Source organism: Heliangelus exortis, chromosome 8, assembly GCF_036169615.1.
Source record: "Heliangelus exortis chromosome 8, bHelExo1.hap1, whole genome shotgun sequence".
In the NCBI taxonomy this organism is placed as follows: domain Eukaryota; kingdom Metazoa; phylum Chordata; class Aves; order Apodiformes; family Trochilidae; genus Heliangelus; species Heliangelus exortis.
This window is the reverse complement of record NC_092429.1, coordinates 883645-903722: the sequence shown is the minus strand read 5'-3', so window position 1 is coordinate 903722 and position 20078 is coordinate 883645. Positions and strand designations below refer to the sequence as shown.

Below are 20078 nucleotides of genomic sequence, written 5' to 3'. Positions count from 1 at the left end.
GAATATCAGAGTCCCAGAATAATTTCAAGTTGGGAAGGGCCCCTGGGGGTCAATCTAGTCCAGCCCCTGCGTGAAGCAGGGGGTGCAGTATCTCTCCCATGGGGGAGGAGAGAAAAGTTCTCTCAGTGGTGCAGTCAGACTCCTGGGGGGTGGGAATCATGAGGTGATTATCAGTATTTATTTTAGCCTTGTTTTTAATTTTCCTCTATCCCTTTGCTCCCCCCAAATGAAGACACTACGTAGAGCCTCACTTGGTTTCTCTTCTCCCTGTGTTTGTGTTGCAGGCCAATGGACACAGTTTTGTACATATGGAACACGAGAAGGCTGTGTTACTACTGAAGAGTTTCCAGAACACAGTAGACCTAGTTATTCAACGTGAGCTTACTGTCTGAATATTTTTTTATAAATAGTAAATATGTCTAGGCAGACCTAATGTTCAAACAGATTTATACATAGGAAACAAATTTTTTTGCCAATTGCTGGACCAATGGCAAAGGTAGTGCCAAATGTATAATACTCTATGTTAGTACCAATCATCTTGGAAAAAATATATTAACGATATAAATATATTGTTCATGTGGCTATGTATTAGTTTTAATTGTCAGCCTCTGGCTGTGCATTGGTGCGTTTTTTTAATCGAGTTACTTCTTAAAGTCAGTTTCATATGATTTCAGAACACAGAAGCACATACAAATTCTTTAGGAATTCTGCTGTCCATCAGAAACACTGCCTCAAAGTTGTATATGCCTTTATAAAGATGAAATATATAAACCTGTACTTCCCATGAAATATTTCTATCATGTCACATACAAAAATATAGAGAAGAAATATTTTCATAAACACCTGAAAGTATATATTAAATTAAATTTAATAATGTTCATTTATTTTCAATGCAAAGATATTATATGCCTTATGAAAATACCTGTACATATGCAGTGTGTATAGCTGGCTCCATATAAATCAGTCAGAATGTCACTATACAGGGTGAGGTACTTCATAAATTCATCTCTGGGACCTGGATACAGAGAGCCCACAGGGGAACTGGTAACTTCCTGTTTGTTGGAGGCTTTAGCTGATCCCATGTGGAGACTCTAAAGAGCCAAGCAGCCAGTTCAGGCAGGTAGATGGTTCATCAAGGGAAGAAGGTTGTGATGGGTGGCAGGAAAACTTCTTTTGTTGCTGCTAATTTTATTATTTAACTTTGTAATTTAAAATTATAGGCCCTTTCCTTCCACTCCCTCTTCTCTTGGTCTCACACTGCTCTGGCTTTCCCCTCTGGCCAGGCTGGGCCAACCCCTGCTTGCTGCATTCCCTTCAGCCTGGGGACAGCTGGAGGCTCCTGTCCCTGAACAGCAGCAGATTTAATCCCAGAGGTGGTGGAGCAGCAGGTGACACCCAGCCAGCCTGGGAGGAGCTTTCCCCCTGCAGCAGGCAGCTCCAGAACCCTTCAGGTAGAAGTCCTGGTGCTGTTCCCACCAGGGACTGCTGGCAGCATGGATCTTTGTAACCCTGCTCTTGGCTCAGCTTTGCAGGTGTCCCTTGTGTTTGGCACTGAGAGCAAGGTGGGGAAACATCACAAACCTCCCACCAGATGTTTTTAGGGGATCCAGTTTCTTCTGACTGGTGGCAATGGGCTGCAGGGAGAGCAGAACCTGCTCTGGGGGTGCAGGCTCACTCCCACCTTCTCCAGCTGGATTAGCAACACCCCAACACTCCAAAAAAACCCCAAGTTGGAGGACATAGCTGTGGCACTCGGGCACGGCCAGGAAGGTTTCACTTGTCTGCTTGCAGGAGCCTCAGGCTCTGCCTCTCTGCCCATCCAGCACTCACTGACCAAGGTAATGAGACAGGAGGTGACCCTGCCCTGAGCTGTCCTGGGACTGCTGCCCAGAGGATGCTCTGGAGAGGTGCTGGGAGAGGGTGGGCTGATGGGAAACCTGTATGAAGTACCCCATACAGAATTACCAATTAGTACAGCAGGCTCTGTCCCCTCATCTTACAATGAAACACCAGCTTTTGAATGGCTGGGATTTTGTTTCTTTTTTCCTTTTTCCATGTTTTTTTTAACTGCATGGCAGCTGCTGGGAGGCTGAGGGCAACTGTGCCCTGGAGGTCTCTTCAGCAATCATCTGGAAAGGGTCACGGAGCTCCTGGTCTCTTGTGGTTTGCTTCTCCCTTTTTCTCCTCAGTCAACAGGAAGGATTAAATTTATTAGCATAAAGATTACTGAAACATGACCTCCGAGCTGCCCTTGCAGCTTCCCACAGCACATGAATTTTACTTTATCCATGCAAACATTCCTGCTGGAAGAGCTTCTGCACCACCAGGGGGGCATCATGCCACCAGGTGCCACAGGGAGCTGTACCTGAGGCTAATACTAAAATTTACAAGTTTAATATTATTTTTTTTAAATGATATTCAGACCATAAATTTGAAATTTAAATAATCATCTGATTTCATTTTGCATCATTACTTGCTCAGGTTTTTTTCAGCTTGTAGTTTTCCATCACATGGATGTAATTTCATAAAGAGCCCTCAGATCACACCAGCTCTGGCAAAGTCCACCTAAAACTTTTCCAGCACTTATGGCATTTCAGAAGCTAAAATTTCCATTTTTTTAAATCCTCATCACCCTCTACTTAAAGAAATAAGGGTTTACTCAACATCGTGTTCAGAAAGTTGCAGGCACCTACGTAGCTGGTAATTATGTTGCATGGGAACTAGGTCCCTTAGTAGTCATTTATGGCCTAAACTCCTCTGTGGAGCTGCCTTTGTTTTTTTCATACAGAAAACATCAAACTGGAAAAAAAACAACCAAAAACAAACCCAAGAAACAAGTGAGCTTCAGTGCTTGTTAATAATGCTGTGTTTGGTGCTCGGGTGCTTTTCATGTGCTGAGGAGTTTACGAGCTCCAAAGCACATCTCCAGTGGGCTGTGGGGGATAAGAGAAATGGGGAAAAAAAAAAAAAAAAAAAAAACAAGCTACTTCCAAACTGCTTTTTTAACAGCTTTTCTTATTTTGGGAAGGAAATTAATAGCAGCCCTCAGAATGCCTTGCAGGATGCTCCAGTCTTCATCATTTTCCCATTTTCCCAGCTTACAGGTTTCATCTGGGTGTTGATAAGCCCTGGTTTTTAGAAGCCAGTTGTTCATAAGTGACCATTTATCAGCTTCAAACCTGGTTTGATGATTTCCAAGCTATTTTTAACATGTCCATGTCTTCTTCTCTGTTTTGTGGCAGTTCCCTCCTGAGGGGGACACAGGGTGTGACAGTGATGGGAGGAGAGGAAACAGCCTCAAGTTGTGCCAGGGGAGGCTGAGGTTGGATATCAGGAACAATTTCCTTACTGCAGGAGAGTGGTGAGGCATGGGAACAGGGTGCCCAGGGCAGTGCTGGGGTCACCATCCCTGGAGGTGCTGAGAAACCCTGGGGAGGTGGCACTTGAGGACAGGGTTTTGGTTGGCTGGTGGGGTTGGGCTGACAGTTGGATTTGGTGATCTCAGAGGCCTTTTCCAGCCTTAAGGATTCCATGATTCTATGACCCTGGCAAACTTGCTGTGCTAGCCATACCTTTAGCTCCTAGTGGCACACCTGAAAAGTGGAATCATGCATGGTATAGAATACCAAGGAGCCAAAAAAACAACTCAAAATTACAGGCTGAAATGTTCAGGATCTTGGTTTGCCGTTGCTAGAAAGCACTTTGAATGTAAAGATGTTCCTTGGTCTGTAAAATAGCATTGAATTATGAACCTTATGCAATCAAAGCCTGCTTATTTATAGCTGTGTGTGTATATATGTATGTATCTGAGCAGAGATGTATGCAACAGTAACTGCAGAGAGCAGTAAGAGAAAACCCACCTGTGCCAAAGCTGCTCAGGTGCAGGATGAGGTCTGCAGAGCAGATGCAGGGGTCAGTAGGGGGGTGGCTGGATCTCGGGGGGTTATTCCCAGGATCAGGAGGAGGGTCAGAGCTGGGTGGGTGCTGCCTGAACCTCCTGGATGCACGGGGGCTTCTGGGTGTCCCTGAAGTGCTCTCTCCTCTCCCACCCAGCCAGGACAGCCCTGCAAAACACAGCCAGGAGGTGACACAGGTGGCCATGGCCCACATGCCCTCACAGGCATTTGTTTGACAGCACAGGGGGTTTGACATCCAGAATTCCTAAAGCAGAGGAAGTTTTTTTATTTTAGATATATCTGCAGCGTGAGCTCCCTGCCCCTGGGTTCAGTGAGTACCCCCCACCCCAGTGCTTCCCCTTCTGCTGCCTTCACACATTTAATTTTCAGCACGAGCCCATTTGCAGGCACTCAGCCCTGGGATTTGTTTCATTTCCCAACTCTTGCCACAGTGTGAGTGGAACACAGCATCATGATACAACTTTCAGGCCAGTAGTTTGGATAGGATATGAATTAATTGGTGGTTTTGGTTTGTTTGGGATTTTTGTTTTGTTTGTTTTTTTTTTTAGTTCATTTGGTTGGTTTGGTTTTGAAACACCTTGGGTTTGGGTCTGTGTGGGCAGCAAGCCACGTGTGCAGCACAGCCTGGCACCCCCAGCTGGGCATGGATGAGCAAATGTCAAAAGCCAAATTGTAGTTTAAACGGTTTCTCCAAAAAAAAAAAGTAACAAAAAAAGAAAAAGAAAAAGTTTTTTTTTGCCAATCCTCTTCCTGGCCAATTTCCAGCGAATATTCTGGAAGCCAATGCCATGATTTCATGGTGTAAGAATTGCCACAGCCCTTGAGAGGCACTTTCTGCAGCAGCACCCCAGCCACAGCCCTGCAGCACAAGAGGCTTCATCTCTGCCGTTCGGGGCCTTCTCTGTCTCTTTGCTGACACGCGTGGCTCCGCCCCCACCCCGGCAGGACACACGCGATCATCCCTTCGGTTTTTTCTACTCGTGAGTACTGTACCCAGTTCAGAACCAACATCTTACTTTATTAAAAAAAAATTTTACCATTTTATATAAAAAAAAAAATGTTAAAAAAAAAAAAAAAGACATGTTTAACTATGATGGAGATGGCTGTATTGTAATTAATATTTTGAGATAATTGTGATTTTGAGCTTAAATTATATACAGAAAAATGGTCATTTTTGTATGTGTTAAAAGATTGCTATATTACAAATAACTGTTCTTTTCAGTTTAATTACAGTATTAATGTAAATAAAGCTGAATGAAGAAATATTTACTACTTTATTAACATAGGTTGTGAATGTACTTAATGGTTTTTGCAGTATAAAGACTTACTGAACTTGAAAGCTGCTTCATTTTATGTGCAAAAAGGTACTTAAAAAAAAAAAATCTATTTTAAATCTATTGATTGAGTGCAATCAATTCTCTTGTTAGTTAATTTGCACACGCAGGTTGTATCCTCCCAGTTTCCTCCCATGTATGACACTTCCCCATAAGGTGCATATTGTGTTTAGGATGCATTTTGCAGAGGCTTCTGTACATACAACAAATACAGGGACTAAACCAATGCTGTGCAGTGTATAGCAGAGCCATTTTTCGGCTTTGGTGTACCCAACTTTTTCAGTATTTAAAAAAGAGAAGTGTTTTGAATAACATTAAAAAAAAAAAAAAAGGTATCTTTATTGTATAAATAATAAAAACGTCACCTTATTGTAATTCACTTCTGTCATCTTTTACTGCTGGCGAGGAGCTGAGGCTGCCACAGAGGCTGCTCCAGGAGGCTCAGGCAGTGAGGGGCCTGGTTTGGACACAGCTGTCAGAGGTGCAGATGTCAGGTGCCACGAAATGCCTCACCCCCTCCTCACCCCCCAGGTATGGGGTAAATGCCTCACTCCTTCCCCAGCCCCCTCCTCACCCCCCAGGTATGGGGTAAATGCCTCACCCCTCCCCAGCCCCCTCCTCACCACCCCAGGTATGGGGTAAATGCCTCACTCCTTCCCCAGCCCCCTTCTCACCACCCCAGGTATGGGGTAAATGCCTCACCCCTCCCCAGCCCCCTTCTCACCACCCCCAGGTATAGGGGGAAATGCCTCACCCCTCCCCAGCCCCCTTCTCACCCCCCAGGTATGGGGTAAATGCCTCACTCCTTCCCCAGCCCCCTTCTCACCACCCCAGGTATGGGGTAAATGCCTCACTCCTTCCCCAGCCCCCTCCTCACCCCCCAGGTATGGGGTAAATGCCTCACCCCTCCCCAGCCCCCTCCTCACCCCCCAGGCTCTCCCCAGAGCAGGTCAGTACCAGGTCTCGGGTGTGGGCAGCTCTGTTCCTCTCTGGTGGGGTCAGGGTCCCTGCTCAGCCTCCCTCTTGCTGCAAGGTGCTGGAGAATTCAGAGGCCCTGAGGATGAGGAAATGCATCTGATGTTAATTCTGGGCACATTCAGAACCTGGGAAGTTTAGCCTTGACCTGTAGTAAATTCTGCTGTGTTACAGGAAGGGCAGGTGAAGGGCAATGCTTTCATGACATGTTTTTCTCCTTACAAACACCACAGAAATTCCAAACATGTGCCCTCCTGAGCAGGAGAGTGAGGTATATCTGTTCCTAAAGCTTAGCCAGGATGTCTTCTATTTGGAAGCTTTTTTACTTTCATTTTAGCTGGTACCCAAAGAAGAGCTCTGCAGTCAGAAGCAGCTGTTGTACCCTGGGACAGCATCACCTTGTGTTTGCTGGCAGCAGAGGACAGGGCAGGGCTGGGAAGATCACTCTCAGGCTGTGGAAGTTTAAATAAAAACCCAGAAGCATCTATGTGTTACCAGCTAGAAAACCCACCTACAGACCCTGCTTAAAGAAACCCAAACCACACATCCAGCAGGAACCATTTATTGATTCATTGCATCTACCAACCACACTTCTCTTACTTCCACGTGAGACACGAGCAGCCCAGGAGCCACCTCCCCCCAGCTCAAGGGCTCCAGTATTCTATCCCAGACAGACATGTTGGAGGCAGCAGTGGAGAGAGGAAACATCTTACAGGAGACCATCAAATGCAAGCCATGTGTTCACTGCTGCCTTTTGCTCAAATACTTTGAGGCTGACACTATTTTTTAAAAAAATTAGCTTAACTGTAGAAAAAAAAAAAACAAACAAACCCATCATCACCCTTGCTGAAGGCAGCTTCCAGGGGTGCTCTTTATTACAAAAAATGTAAACATGTCTTGTGGAATTTTAAAATGCACTCTCCAGACATGCAACCTCAGGGGAAAACATTCCATAGGTGAGTTTGTTCTTAACGTGCAAACTACAACCAGTGTTACCAACGCTCTGTGGCACGGGGCAGGGACCACCCAGGGGAGGAGAGAGGAGGAAGGTGGTGGCACAGGAGGGACAGGGTGACACCAGGGACAGCAGGGTGACACCGGGGTTGTACTTTGCCTCCCCAGGCTGCCCTCAGGCAGGAATTCTGCTCCTCAGGTACTCCAGCACTGCAGCTGTGCCCTTGGCCAGAACGGCTGCGCGAGGTGTGCGGAACGGGTTTCCCTCCAGCAGGAGTGTCCTAGGAAAACAGAGATTTTGGGTTCCTTGTTACATTTCATACACTGCACCTGGATTCCTCAATCATTTTGACTTCATAAGCAATCCCTCTTCTGTTCTACTACAAGAATGTTAATTTCTGCTTCCTTAGCTCACACCAACTTAGCTTCTTTGGAGACACCTGAATTTTAATGTATGTTATATTATTATTACTATAAGTATTATTACAATACTTTTTCAGCAAGAACTTGCCACAAGGAAGAGTGAGAAAAAGACCTTGTAGAAATAGAGAACTGGCACAACAAAAGGGAAAAACCAAGTGAAATCACAACCCTCCACCTTCTCTGGCTTAGCCGCCATTTTGGTTAACCACTCATTTTGGTTCACAGGACATTCTGGGGGGGGGGGGGTTCACCAGGAGATGATGTTTTATTCTGTATTTTTGAGGTTCCCCCTGGGGAGTGTCTTTCAAGGGGACACTGTCAGGACACTGGCTCCGGTGTGAGGCAGGGCAGGAGCTGTGCACATGAAGTGAGAGGCAGTGCTGCAGCTCACCCACCTGGGCTGTAGAGACACAGGGTGACAGACTTCAGCTCTAAGATGAGATTTACACAAAGCAACATAAACTTTCCAGTTATTTTTTTAATCTCCCCCAATATTTATGAAATAAGGAAGGAAATGAGCTGCTTATAAACAGTGAGCAAGACCCTGCTAGTGCACTGACACCCATAAGCACATATCAGTATTTTTTCCTCAAACAAAACATGCCCTGAAGCAATCAGGCAGAATATAATCTTACAAAACAGGCCACCACTTCAAAAACACACCTCAGATTTTCACAGTTTCCAAGTTCTGGTGGCACCTGAAGGAGGTCATTGTTCTGAAGGTCCAGTGTCCCAAGATTGTCCATCTTCTTTAGCTGCAGAGGGTCTATGGACCCAACCTGATTGTTACTGAGCAGGATGGTCTCCAGTGCCAGGATGCGATAAAGGACGCTGGGAAACAACTTAAACCTTCAAGAAGAAACAGGAGGCAAACCAATATTGTGGTCCCGTTAGAATCCATTTTTAGATATGTTGTGAACAAGACTGTTTAATGTTTTTAACCGGTTGCTGCTGTCCCTCCCCAAAACCTCAGTGGCAGAAAGTTCCTAAAATACACCACGTGTCGTGCAGAGCAGTCGCTCCACTTTATCGGCTTTAGGCTGACAGCTTGCTGGCCAAGGGCCTCCTCACGCCTCCCCCAGAGGAAAATCACACTGAATTCAGCCCAGTTCTTGTTACTGGATTTAAAAAATATACAGAAATCTAAGTAGTTGCTCACCTATTAAAAGAAAGATTTATTATTTGCAGTCTTGTCAGTGACTCCATTTCCTCGGGTAGTGATGTCAAAAAATTATTTCTGTGTTACCAAAAAGAAGACAAAACAACAATCAGCAACTTCTGCAGAGGTTCAGTTAAGAATCCAGAGACAGAACACACCTATTCACCAGTGCTAACGTGCTGTCTAACCAACTAACCAACCCTCACTGGGCCAAGGCCATGCTCAGGTACAGCTGCCTGCTAGCACAAGCCAGGTTTGTGTTCCCATTTCTGCAGGGGGGAGATTTACAAGTCTGCCCCCTAAAGAGCCACCAGGGTTTCAGAGCATCCCCCAGCCCCACCAGGCAATTCAGCTCAGGGGGTTCAGAGGAAGCTGATGGAAATGCCAGGATCTTGGTGCCAAAGTCAACCAGCAGGAGGACTCTAAACCAGATGCCCAGACTGAGGCCTAAACTCTTCATGATTGAGTTACTAAGCCTTACCCTCATCATCCTCATACTGTCATCCATTTCTGCTCTCTTCAGCCTCCATCAGCAGCCCGTGTGTCAGAGTCACAGGATGGCTGAGGTGGGCAGGGACCTCTGGAGCTCACCTGGCCCAACCCCTAGAGCACCTTCACCACCTCCCTGGGCACCCTGTGCCAGCACTCAGTCACCCTCACACTGAAGAAGTGTTATCTGATGTGCAGAGGGCCCCTCCTGTGTGTCTGTTTGTGCCCACGGCTTCCTTTATCCTTGCACAAAGAGGTTACTTCACCATCTCACACCCCAGGAAGGTTATTTTAAACCAACCTAAAGCAAAAACCTCTCCCTGCAACTGGGCTTTGCTACTTTTCACTCTGTGAAACAGCACAGAGAGCTGCCAGCAAGCTGGTCCTGATGTCCAACCAAATGCATGGAGCATTTTTCAGAAGTCAGAAAAGGTGGCAGGACAGTGCCCCTCTGCCTACTGCAAATAAAACACCCCCAGGCAGCTCTGGTGGCAGGCAGCACAGCAGGTTTGTACCTGCACTGTCCTACTTCCCAGCTATCCTCCAGGAGCTCTTGGGTTTCTTTTGAGGGCTGTTCTTAAATAGCAACATCTCTGAGAGCTTTTCCTGACTGAGGTAAGACCTTTCATCACAGCAAGTCTCAGAGCTTGCCCACTTGTTTTTTTTCTGTTTTTCTTTAATCACAGCTGAATCTGGGCCACTTGCTATTTCAGACCTGCTGGTCATTCAACTGCCACGGAGGCATTTGGGGAAATGAAAAATTATTTCAGTCCTCCTGCCATTCCACTGGAACAGATGGCTGCTTGGAAAAGGCATGAAAATAAGTTACCCAGAAAGGAAGCCCAACACCCTCCACAAACCTGACATCCAAATGTGTCAATTTATGGAGCATGCAAAGCTCCGAGGAGAGAGATGAGATTTTATTGAAGCCAAGGCTGACATCACAGACTGAGTCTTTCAGCTCCACAATCCTGAAACCCAATAGGAAAATACTTCTGTTATGTAAGCTCAGGTTTGCACTCTTGTTTTCCAAGTTACTGAAAAAAACAACTGTTTTATTCTATAAATCAAGGACACTTTGTTTCTTGACTCTGTGGAAGCAATCCTGTGGAGGGACAATAATGGACACCTCTCCTGTGACACCTGCCTGTCTGGACTCTCACACTTGGTGTACAGACAAAGACAAATTCTGCTGCAGAAGCCTGCTCCCTCAAATGCAGCCCAGAGGTATTTCAGACCCTGTGGCACAGGTGACTCTACCCACCTTCTTTAGCAGCCACAAAAAACAGAGGTTCTTATTTTATTTACATCTTTTCTTTCTGATTTGCATTACCAAATTTCAGGAAGGCAGATTTGCTGCTTCTTGGAAAAGAATATATTAACATGCTCTGATGTGAGATGTTTAAAAGATCAAAAAATTAGTATTGAATTCTGAGAACAGAAGCTCTGTATCAGCCCTAAAAATGAAAGGTAATTAAGTTAGAAAATACTCATCTCTGCTATGTGGGTTGCCCCTGAATTCCCTGGCACCTAGCAGCTGCACACCTACACCTTCCTCCCCAGGCAATGCAGCAGCCTCCAATCCAGTGCAAGGCATGGGAGGCACAAGCATTACCTCACTGCATTGCTTTCCTACAAACTATACTGAAAAAGAGAGGTTTTTCTTTCCTCTGAGAAAAATAACACCTCTTCAAGTTCTGTGTGCTGAAGGTCAGATGTTCAGCACCCTTGGATCCGAGAATGGAAAGAGGTGAACCCCAGGAATGTGGTGGCATTCTTAAAAATCAGCTTTCATAATTTTGGGGGGCAGGCTACCAGAGATGCTGTAACCTTCCTCCTTACACAAAAAGACCACTTGTCCCCATTTGTCTCACCAGACAGCTTTTTCTTGACTGGATGAAGTAACAAGTACCATAATATCAAATGCTACATGACAGGACACAAACCCATCAAGAAAAGAGGCATGGAAATAGTTCAAGTTTCCATTTAAAAAACAAAAAAAAGCCCAAACATGAACTATTAAGTGGTGAAGCCACACATACACTTGATGAGGAAGCACATGAGATGCTGAGGAACAAGAGTAGCTAAGAAAGTAATGAACAGAGGAAGATTTCCACAGAAATACCTTGGAGGAACTTGATTCAGCTGGTTTTTGCTGAAGTTGAGAGTGGTGACAGGATGGCTTCTGACTGCATCAAACATCTCATCAGGAATCACAGCTGCCTGTTTCTCACTGAACAAGGAGAAGCATTCAGCTGAGCAACACCAACAAGTTAATCATTTCCTGTTTATTAATAAGCTGTTTCCTTCTTCTTTCAGAAGAAGATGAATAGTCAAATAGATACATAAATATCTACAATCTGAAGCCCCTGGAGGACTGTTAATCAGAAAGCTGCCAACCATGCTGCACAGCAGCTGGGTGACAACTGTTCCACACCAGCACCCTCACCTTGCCCGAGATAAACGGGTAAGAGCTGAGCTGTGTCCCTGCCTCCACAACCCTGGGGAGGCTGCACAGCTCCTGAGCACACAAACTGAAGTGGGAATTGGACAAATACAGCAGGTTGTGCAGAGAGTTTGGTAGGTACCACAAAGGGGATTTAAAAAAAAACAACCCAAACTGTCAGGTGTTCTGACAACTCTATAAACAGGCAGCATTTCAAAGCACAGACCTGTAGTCCAGCAGTTTCAGTGCTGTTATGGCGTGCATGTTGATCCGGGCCTCGCTGGGAAGGGTCATGGCTGTGGCAGGAGGCTCTCCACTGGGGCTGGCTCCATCACCTGGAGAGGACACAGGGAAAGAGGCAGAGGAGCTGTTCTGAGTGACACGGGGAGAGTCAGTGCCCTCAGTCACCTCTCAAACACAGGGAAAGAGGCAGAGGAGCTGTTCTGAGTGACACGGGGAGAGTCAGTGCCCTCAGTCACCTCTCAGCACACCCTGGGTAACTCTTCCTGTATTCCAGATCAAATACATTTAACCTGTCTGAATTTTCTAGGAAGGGTTTTCTGTAACACTGGGTTTCTGGCTTTCTGGTTTCTTCCATCACACCCTCCTCTGTACAGTTGCTTTTGAGTACCATTTGCAACCCACATGAAAAAGCTACTGGTGTTGCAAGGCCACTTGGAATGTTTCAGAGATGCAGACCTACAGCCTTGCTCTGCACACTGAGGTGTGGCATCACACCCTGGGGATTCTCAGACATCTCAAGAGGCTGAAGCTTAGCTGGAAGTGCAAACATCTGATAAATCCAACTTGCAGTACAAGAAACTGAAAAAAAACTCTATAGAAACTTGGCAGCAATCATAAATAAAAGCCTACTGACACCTGTCTAACCACTACTGGTTATCCTGATATTAAGAAAGGGAAAAAGGATGAAAACAACCTCAAAAAAAAAAAAAAAAAAAAAAAATTAAAACGGACTTTTTCCAGTGTAAAGCTCTCCAGAAACAGAACTGCTACTGGTTTAGCTCCTACTTGAATGCTGTGACAGAGGAAGCATTGCTGTGCATGCAAGACATTAGCTAATTTTATTATCCACAATTCTATTATCTATTATAGTTCACCAGATAAGCTTGTGAGCATGAACTCCAGCAGCCAATTAATTTTTGTCAAGTTAATACTGAGTCAGATGTGCATGGAACCTGACATCTTGAAGCAATTTTTCTACACTGCAGTAACCTAATTCATGCTGCCATCCTCTGGCAGATGGGGAGAAAACCCATTTCCCTTTAAAAGGAAAATTCACACACACCATTTTCAATAAAAATTGCTTGCCTGTATTAGCATGCCCCCTCCTAAACTAAGGATCCAACACATGTTTTTTGCCATTTAATTGCAGCATCATCATGTCCATATGATACTTAACATCACCAGCAGACTTGGTCATTTTGCCTACTTTATGTTTTTGAATTCAGAAAGATGAAGCCAGATGAAGCTGTTAAAGCTGGAGATCTTTTTTGAAACACAGAGAGGGACCAGGGGAAAATACCTGAGATGATTTTTCTTTGCAATGCAACAGAACAACATACCTTGGATTCTGCTTCTTAGGTATTTCAGAAGTTCCTGGGTGCCTTTCTTTAAAACAAACAAACCAAAAATCCAGTGAGCATTTGTCAGCCAGTGTTTCTAAAGCTGTCTGACCATGGACAGACCCAATCAGGCAGGTGGAGCCCCCAGTGCTGCTGCCTAGAAATGCCACCCGATGCTTCCTGTAGAAAAACCCCGTTTGCAGCAGTTTGTGAACTTGTTTATTTACCACTGTGCTTGTTTATTCCAGTTGAAAATTTCCAATCCCACATCACGACCTCAGGCTCCACGTTTTTAGCTTTTATCTAGTTATCCAGTTCCAAGAACAAGGAAAAAAATGTTCAAATAAACTTAAGCTTCTCTTTGAAACAGTTATGTTTGGAGAAGAAATTTAAAATTTGTCAAGGAAGCTGACTGTTCTGCTCACTTTTTGTGTCCAAAATTATAAACTCTGGGAAAAACACTGCAGTTTACAATAATTTGCACAGGCTTTTAACACTTGGACTCTCCAGTGATTTGGCTTTCAAATTTTTGTAGCAATTGCTACTGGTCAAACAGTTACTATCTGCATAATCTATGAGTAACCAAGCACAATCCCATCCAGCCCACCTATTTTGTGTTTTCCTTACAATTTTACATGCTTCTCCTTGATGCTCTAAAACCAGGGAGTGACCTGGAGCCCCGAATAGGAACCAACACTTCTCATTCTGGCTGACAAGTACCTGACACACAACTGAGAGACCACACACACACACGTGGGACACAACCAGACTTCACCTCTTGTCCCTGGTGCTCACCTCCAGCAGGTCCCTTCGGATGGTCCTCAAAGGATTTCCCTCTAATGCCAGGAATTTCAAGTGAGGGAGGTTCCCCAATGTGTAAGGCAACCTGCAAAGGGAAACAAACTCATTTCTGAAAAATTTGCACTTGTTTGCTAGCAGCCCACTATTGTGAAGCTCTAAAGAGCTAACAGATTATTTAGATTGTTTCTAAAGCAAAATACAGAGTTAGCTGTCACAGCTGTGCTGAGCTGTGCCTCACCACAGCTGTAACAGGGTGTTCAGTATTACCTACTGATGTCATTGTTGGCCAGGTCAAGTCGTTCCAGCTTCTGAAGCACTGCAATTTCATCAGGAACTGATTTTATCTTGTTGTCTCTGAGTTCCAAGACAGAGAGGGAATTCAGATGCTTCAGGTTCTCTGCATTCAGTGTTTCAATCTGATTTTCACCAGCATGTAATTCCTACAGAAACAAAGGCCACCCACAATTATGTGACTGGAGTAGAATTACTTTTGTAACCTACTAATCTCCTAAATCTTGACATCAGCACAAACATACAAAGATGTGAAGAAAATACAGATCTCAGTTCTCTTTCATCTGCAGACAAAACATCAAAGCCCCCACAGATCCAGAGACGTGAGTGTCAATTGGCTTTTCTGAAACCATCACAGAACCCTCAGCTTTGAGTTCCATTTCCTAGCTAGGGACAACTTTCCTCACAGAAACTTGTCAACGAGTTCTTAACTCAAAAAATTTCTTACATTCCAAGTTACAGGAAGTTGAGAGCTCTCCATCTTCCTATTGGAAATGTTAATTTACAATGGAAAAACTCAATGGAAAAACTTTAGACCAAAAAAAGTGTACACATGGCTGTGGGACACACTAAGTCACTGACCTTCACGTATCAACACAGATTTTGTTAGAAAAGGCTAAAGCTTGGGATTCTAACTGCTGAGTTCAGAGTTATGCACAACTAAGAAGCTATTTGCATTCTTTGATAGATTTGGTCATTGGAACAACACAGTGACACAGGTACTCAATCAGTCCAATTGGTTTTCTATTAGTTTAGTAACAAATTTCTGATGAGCTGAAACAGGTGATTTTCAGTTTTAAATGTATCAGGACCTAAGGCTACAAAATACTTGGAAGATCTGACTACACTAAAAATGAAAAAAAGGCATACTTTCCTTGAACAGAAAAAATTAAAATGAGCGAAGTACTTTTATGTTGGAAAATGTTCTTAAAGATAAAAAATAACTGTTGCAGGCAATACTAGGTCTAGTTTTTCAGTCATTCCTCTTCTATACATTTATTTTATTTTCTCCATCTGAAAAGTACTGATGCAAGTTTGTCTCCCAGATGACCTTAAGACTGAGTGACCAATATGGACAGGAAGAGTAACTGAAAATGGGGATATATTAAATTAAGATCTACACAAAGAATTGTCAACTTTTGATCACAGCAATTCATAAAATTATTGTATAAAGTAACAGCTGTTATTTCAAAAGTTGACAGCCCATACAGTTACAGTACACCAAGCATTTCAAACCTCACCTTCAGTAACTTGCACGAGGGAAATTCTGGTAAGGAACGCAATTTATTTTTTCTCAGATAAAGTTGTTCCAAAGCTGCCATAGTTGCTAATTTAGAAGGTACAGTTTCCAGGTAGTTTTTAGTACAATCCAGTTGTCTTAAGCCTATAAAAGTAAGGGTGCAAGTGGCAAACAGAAAATAAGAGAAAATAAGACCATTTCTATACAGAGACATAAGTATTTTGGCCTTTAAAATAAACATAGCAATTTTGGGAGAAATCATATCCTTTAGTATCAAAATTTCCAAAAAACAACTTCTCACCAGAAGAATACAAATCCTCACACTTTTTTTATCACTCAGTGTCCCATTTATTAAGAAATATGAACCATAAGGGGCCTCAAGTTTGATACAGAGTAGCTGTAGCTGAGACTTTTAATTAACTCTGAACTAATACTCTTGAGAGTACAGCAACTCTCTCAGACTATATTTTTAAAATCTTGAATAATATGTACTCCATTTAACCAAACATAACCACAGAGCTGACTGCACAGCATCTCATAATCTGAGGAAAACCACTCACTTTTCATGGCACTGATATCTGCAGGCAGGTTTCTGAGTTGGTTGCAAGACAAATTGAGTCGCACTAAGTTAATGAGCAAAGCAAAACTTGTTGGAATGTCTGTGAGCTGGTTGTTGGACACATCCTGAGGATGAAGAAAGGAAAGAGAGAGATCTTAGAAACAGCAACATTTAAAATATCCCACGAGCACTGCTACTGTGAAGTTAATTATGGGCAGAACATTAAAATTAGATGGCTGCCTTCTTCAGGATCTCCCTGCTAGAAATGTGCATGGAAGACACGAGTTTCCCACAGCCAGCAGATCACAAGGGATTTCAGTTTTCTTAGAACACTTGGCAACCCAAGAGCAAAACTTGGTTTCAGACAATGACAACAAAACCCAAAACCCCACCCTGTAATAACTGACAACCTACAGAAGTCAGTAGAATATTCACAAAGCTCTGCCACCCGAGCTATGGGTTTTTAATGAGCCGAAAATGGGCTAATCAGCCTTTCTGTACAAACAAGGATTTTTTTTAAGAAAAAAAGTTGTAATTTACTAATTCCTCCAAATGGACAAGTTGTCCGAATCCATCTGGCAAGTGACTCAGCTGGTTGTGGTGAAGAAGGAGGCTCCTCAGGTGTGACAACTGCAGCAGCTCCTCAGGGATACTGGTCAGCTTGTTGTGGCTGGGATTAGAACACGGAAGACAAAGGGGAAAACACGTAAGCGTTTTTGAGAACTGACCTGCACAAAGAGCACTTCTGTTCCCTCTGGTGCTATCCAAACCAGTTGCAACACGTGTACCAGCAGGATTATCTCAGCCACACACACTGGTGTTGCTTTTGTGTGAGTATTCAAAATGCTTCCACCACAAGACAAGACTGCAACTTTATCAGCAAAAATAATTTAAACAAACCTAAGACCATCAATTTTGATCCAAAACTTAAAAATTCTCCATCTACTAATATTCTCTAGTTAAAAAGCTGAAAGTAACTTGCTGAAAGAAAATTTGGTATTTCACACTGTGGAAGTGGCTGCAATATTTCTCATGTTTGTGCCATGTTTGTGCTTACCTGACATCAAGTTTCTGCAGATTTTCCAACTGTCCTAAAGCAGATGGAAGTGATGTCAGCTGATTATCATGCACCTGGAAAATACAGTTTTTTAGACTACAGCTACTCATTTCTACCTCCTAGGTTTTCTTTCCCTACCCCAGAATCAGATCAAGCTAACCAAATACACCCAACAATTTGGTATAAAATAACAGCTATGTACATGCCTCAGTGCCAGCACCAGCAGATCTGTCAGAATTCCACTGAACTGATAGTAAACGCTAAGAAATGAGCTATGCAGGAGCTGAGGGCTGCAGGACAGCCAGCTGCATCCAGTACTTGCTCTTCCTTCAGTGTCCATAATAAAACTTCCTGCATCTTTCTAGAGAACAGTGCCTACTACCAGCATGCAAACTGGCACACTACCAGTGATCTGTAACCACCTTTCCTTTCTCCTGAGGACACACCAGTGCCAATTCTACACACCCACCACTTCAGGGAAATGGAAAACCAGCTTCTAACACCACGTTTTCCCACCTCCCATCCAGGAGTAGAGTCCTACCACGATGGGATCACTGCACTTACATCCAGAAGGGTGAGTGCAGGCAGAAGCTGGACATCCTCTGACAGGCACTGCAGTTTGTTTGAGGCGAGGATCAGCTTGGTCAGATCCGTTTGCTCCCACCAGCGATCCGCAGCCCCAAAGGAGAGGTTCTGATGAGCCTCCTCGGGTGTATCCAAATTGATCCGCCACACATGTTGAGGCACTACGTACACAAACATACAGGAACCAGAGAAACAATTCTGATATTTACTCTCAAGCTTCCATGGACTTAGTGCTTTTCAACACATGCAAACATATAGTCAACTGGTCTGCTAGAGTAGACTACAATGAAATTCACCAGTAACAGCCCAGAACAAGCTTGAACGGCAAAGAGAAGGCAGGAAACATAAATCCCTGTGGCTCCCTGCCCTGCCAAGCACAAACCCCAGGCACAAAGGAACACCAGGCCCCCACAAACCCAGCGCCAGTCGCCTGGCCTGGGGGTTCCTGGGATCAAACCCTTCACCCTTCCCTCTCTCCTTCCCCGCCCCAGGCCCACCGCCCGGCAGCTGGGCCGCCTCCCCGCTCACACCCTCGCTCAGGTTCCGTCCCGACAGGTTTAAGTGTCCGCTCTTCCGAGCCCCCCGGATCAGCCCTTGCGGGATGGCGGGGCCCGCATCCACCGCCGCCTGCCTGAACCCGGCGCGGGGATCTCCCGCCCGAGCCCTCCGCGCCGCCGCCATCCTCCGCAGCCGGAGCCGGCACCGCCCCGCTCCCCCCCGAGCAGGCGGGGCCAGGCCGAGCCCCTCAGGCGGAGTCGCAGCCGCCGGCCCGAGGAGGCCCCGGGGAGGGCTCGGTGCGGCCACCCGGCCCTGCTCTGCCCGCCGCCATTTCCCGTCCGGCGCTGCGGGCTGGGAGCGAGCGCGGTGAAATGGTGCCTGGGCAGGGCAGCGGGACCGGCCCGCAAACCCTCCTCACCAGCCCGGGGAGGGCCGACCCCCGAAAATCTCCCCCAGAGGGCAATTTTGGCCATAAATGCCTCCAGCAAGTGGGAGGAGGAGGAAGAAGTCCTGTCCCTCGAGCAGCGCTGGCCTGAGGAGCAATCGGGCACGGGGGGAAAGCCGCACCGCAGCCTGTGGGCAAAGCAAGGCTGGGAACTGCAGCCACACCACGGAGGACACAAAATCCGTAATAATTATTAAAAAGGGGACTCGGCCACAAATTGGCTGCAGTCACACACTCCACCTTAGGCAGCTCTCACTTCACATCCTTACTATCCACCCTTTTTCTTGCTAACCCTCACCACAAAGTGTGGACCCAGACCAAATAACCTGGGGTTTACAAACACACCGGCTATACCAAATAAAAAAGCACTTTAACATCAACTTGTTCTTCTTTTTCCCTTTAGTCCAGTTTGCAAGCCAAATGAAAACAGTACAGGCTGAAAAATCCTGGCTACCAACCACACCACTTCTGTTCAACCTGTGAATTGCTTTGGTCTTTGTCAGATCTACTATCAGTCTCTGTGCAAAATTATGAAAAAGGAGTACAATTCCCCTTAGATACTGAAGTTTCCAATGGTTTTCACTTTCAAACACCAGGTTTGTGTTCCAAACACTACCCTTTTTGGAAAAAAAGCTTCTACTAGTAGTTCCACTGAACTTGAAAGCAACTAGTTAAGGACAAACACCACGTTAGATGAACAAGCACAAAACTCATCCTCCAGACACTACCTCTTGACTTAGGGATTTTGGCCTCATTAGCTCTTTTAGCACTGTTCTTCATTTCCCCATCTATTTTAAAACCACCTCATAAATGCCAGAGTTTTGTATGAAGTCTTCAGTTAAGTTTCTCTGTCCCTATAGGAGGAAGGTGTATTTGAAAGGCAGGAGTCAAGCAAGTTGGTTTGTAACAGGCAGAAATCTTAACAATGGATGGGAGTGGGTAGGGCTGAGCTTCCTGGAACTATGACTATTCATTACTTTAAGATCTTTCATGGATTTTGGAAATAACCAACCACTTTATTTACAAGCAGGTGCCAGGAGCGGTAGAGCTGAAAGTGTAGAGGACCCTCTTGGTACATTCATCTCTGTTAACTGAGGCAATAATGTACCTATTTCACTCAGTTCCACATAAGGACAATTCGTGTGCAATTGATGCTACAATCCACGTAGCAATTGACCCAACCTATGAAAAATGCAGCAATTTCAAGCTTACAGCTCTGAGGGAGGGAACAGCACAAGCCCGCGTGGCACACCTCAGGCAGGGTGTGGTCAGCGAGGTGCCTGCCCACAGGAACACACGATTACCTTGGCTGGAAAAGACCT

General features: G+C 45.0%; 2 protein-coding genes and 1 long non-coding RNA gene across 8 annotated transcripts in view; 1 reads left to right on the top strand and 2 right to left on the bottom strand.

The window, feature by feature from the left end:
- The window catches only part of LOC139798808 (uncharacterized), a 43139-nt gene extending 39150 nt beyond the window's left edge, over positions 1 to 3989 (bottom strand). Inside the window, exon 1 of the long non-coding RNA XR_011726986.1 lies at positions 3861 to 3989. This is a non-coding gene — a long non-coding RNA (uncharacterized lncRNA). The remainder of the gene's footprint in view (positions 1 to 3860) is intronic.
- Positions 1 to 5626, top strand: part of LRRC7 (leucine rich repeat containing 7) — a 143070-nt gene extending 137444 nt beyond the window's left edge. For 3 of the 6 annotated variants that reach the window (XM_071749854.1, XM_071749850.1, XM_071749849.1), the window contains one exon: positions 285 to 5550. In XM_071749854.1, the coding sequence (XP_071605955.1) occupies positions 285 to 392 (108 nt within the window). In that variant the 3' untranslated portion in view covers positions 393 to 5550. Of the gene's footprint in view, positions 1 to 284 lie in introns of all 6 variants that reach the window. The other 3 variants (XM_071749853.1, XM_071749851.1, XM_071749852.1) reach the window with 2 other exon arrangements.
- Positions 5627 to 6772: 1146 nt separating this feature from the next.
- LRRC40 (leucine rich repeat containing 40) lies at positions 6773 to 18660 on the bottom strand. The gene is made up of 15 exons (XM_071749862.1): positions 18344 to 18660; positions 17793 to 17974; positions 17229 to 17302; positions 16712 to 16841; positions 16173 to 16296; positions 15614 to 15756; positions 14349 to 14521; positions 14076 to 14166; positions 13281 to 13326; positions 11924 to 12032; positions 11377 to 11484; positions 10112 to 10222; positions 8763 to 8840; positions 8267 to 8452; positions 6773 to 7461 (listed from the first exon to the last, which is right to left on the bottom strand). The coding sequence occupies exons 1-15, from the start codon at positions 18492 to 18494 to the stop codon at positions 7356 to 7358; spliced, it is 1812 nt and encodes a 603-aa protein (XP_071605963.1). The 5' UTR covers positions 18495 to 18660; the 3' UTR covers positions 6773 to 7355.
- Positions 18661 to 20078: the final 1418 nt, after the last annotated feature.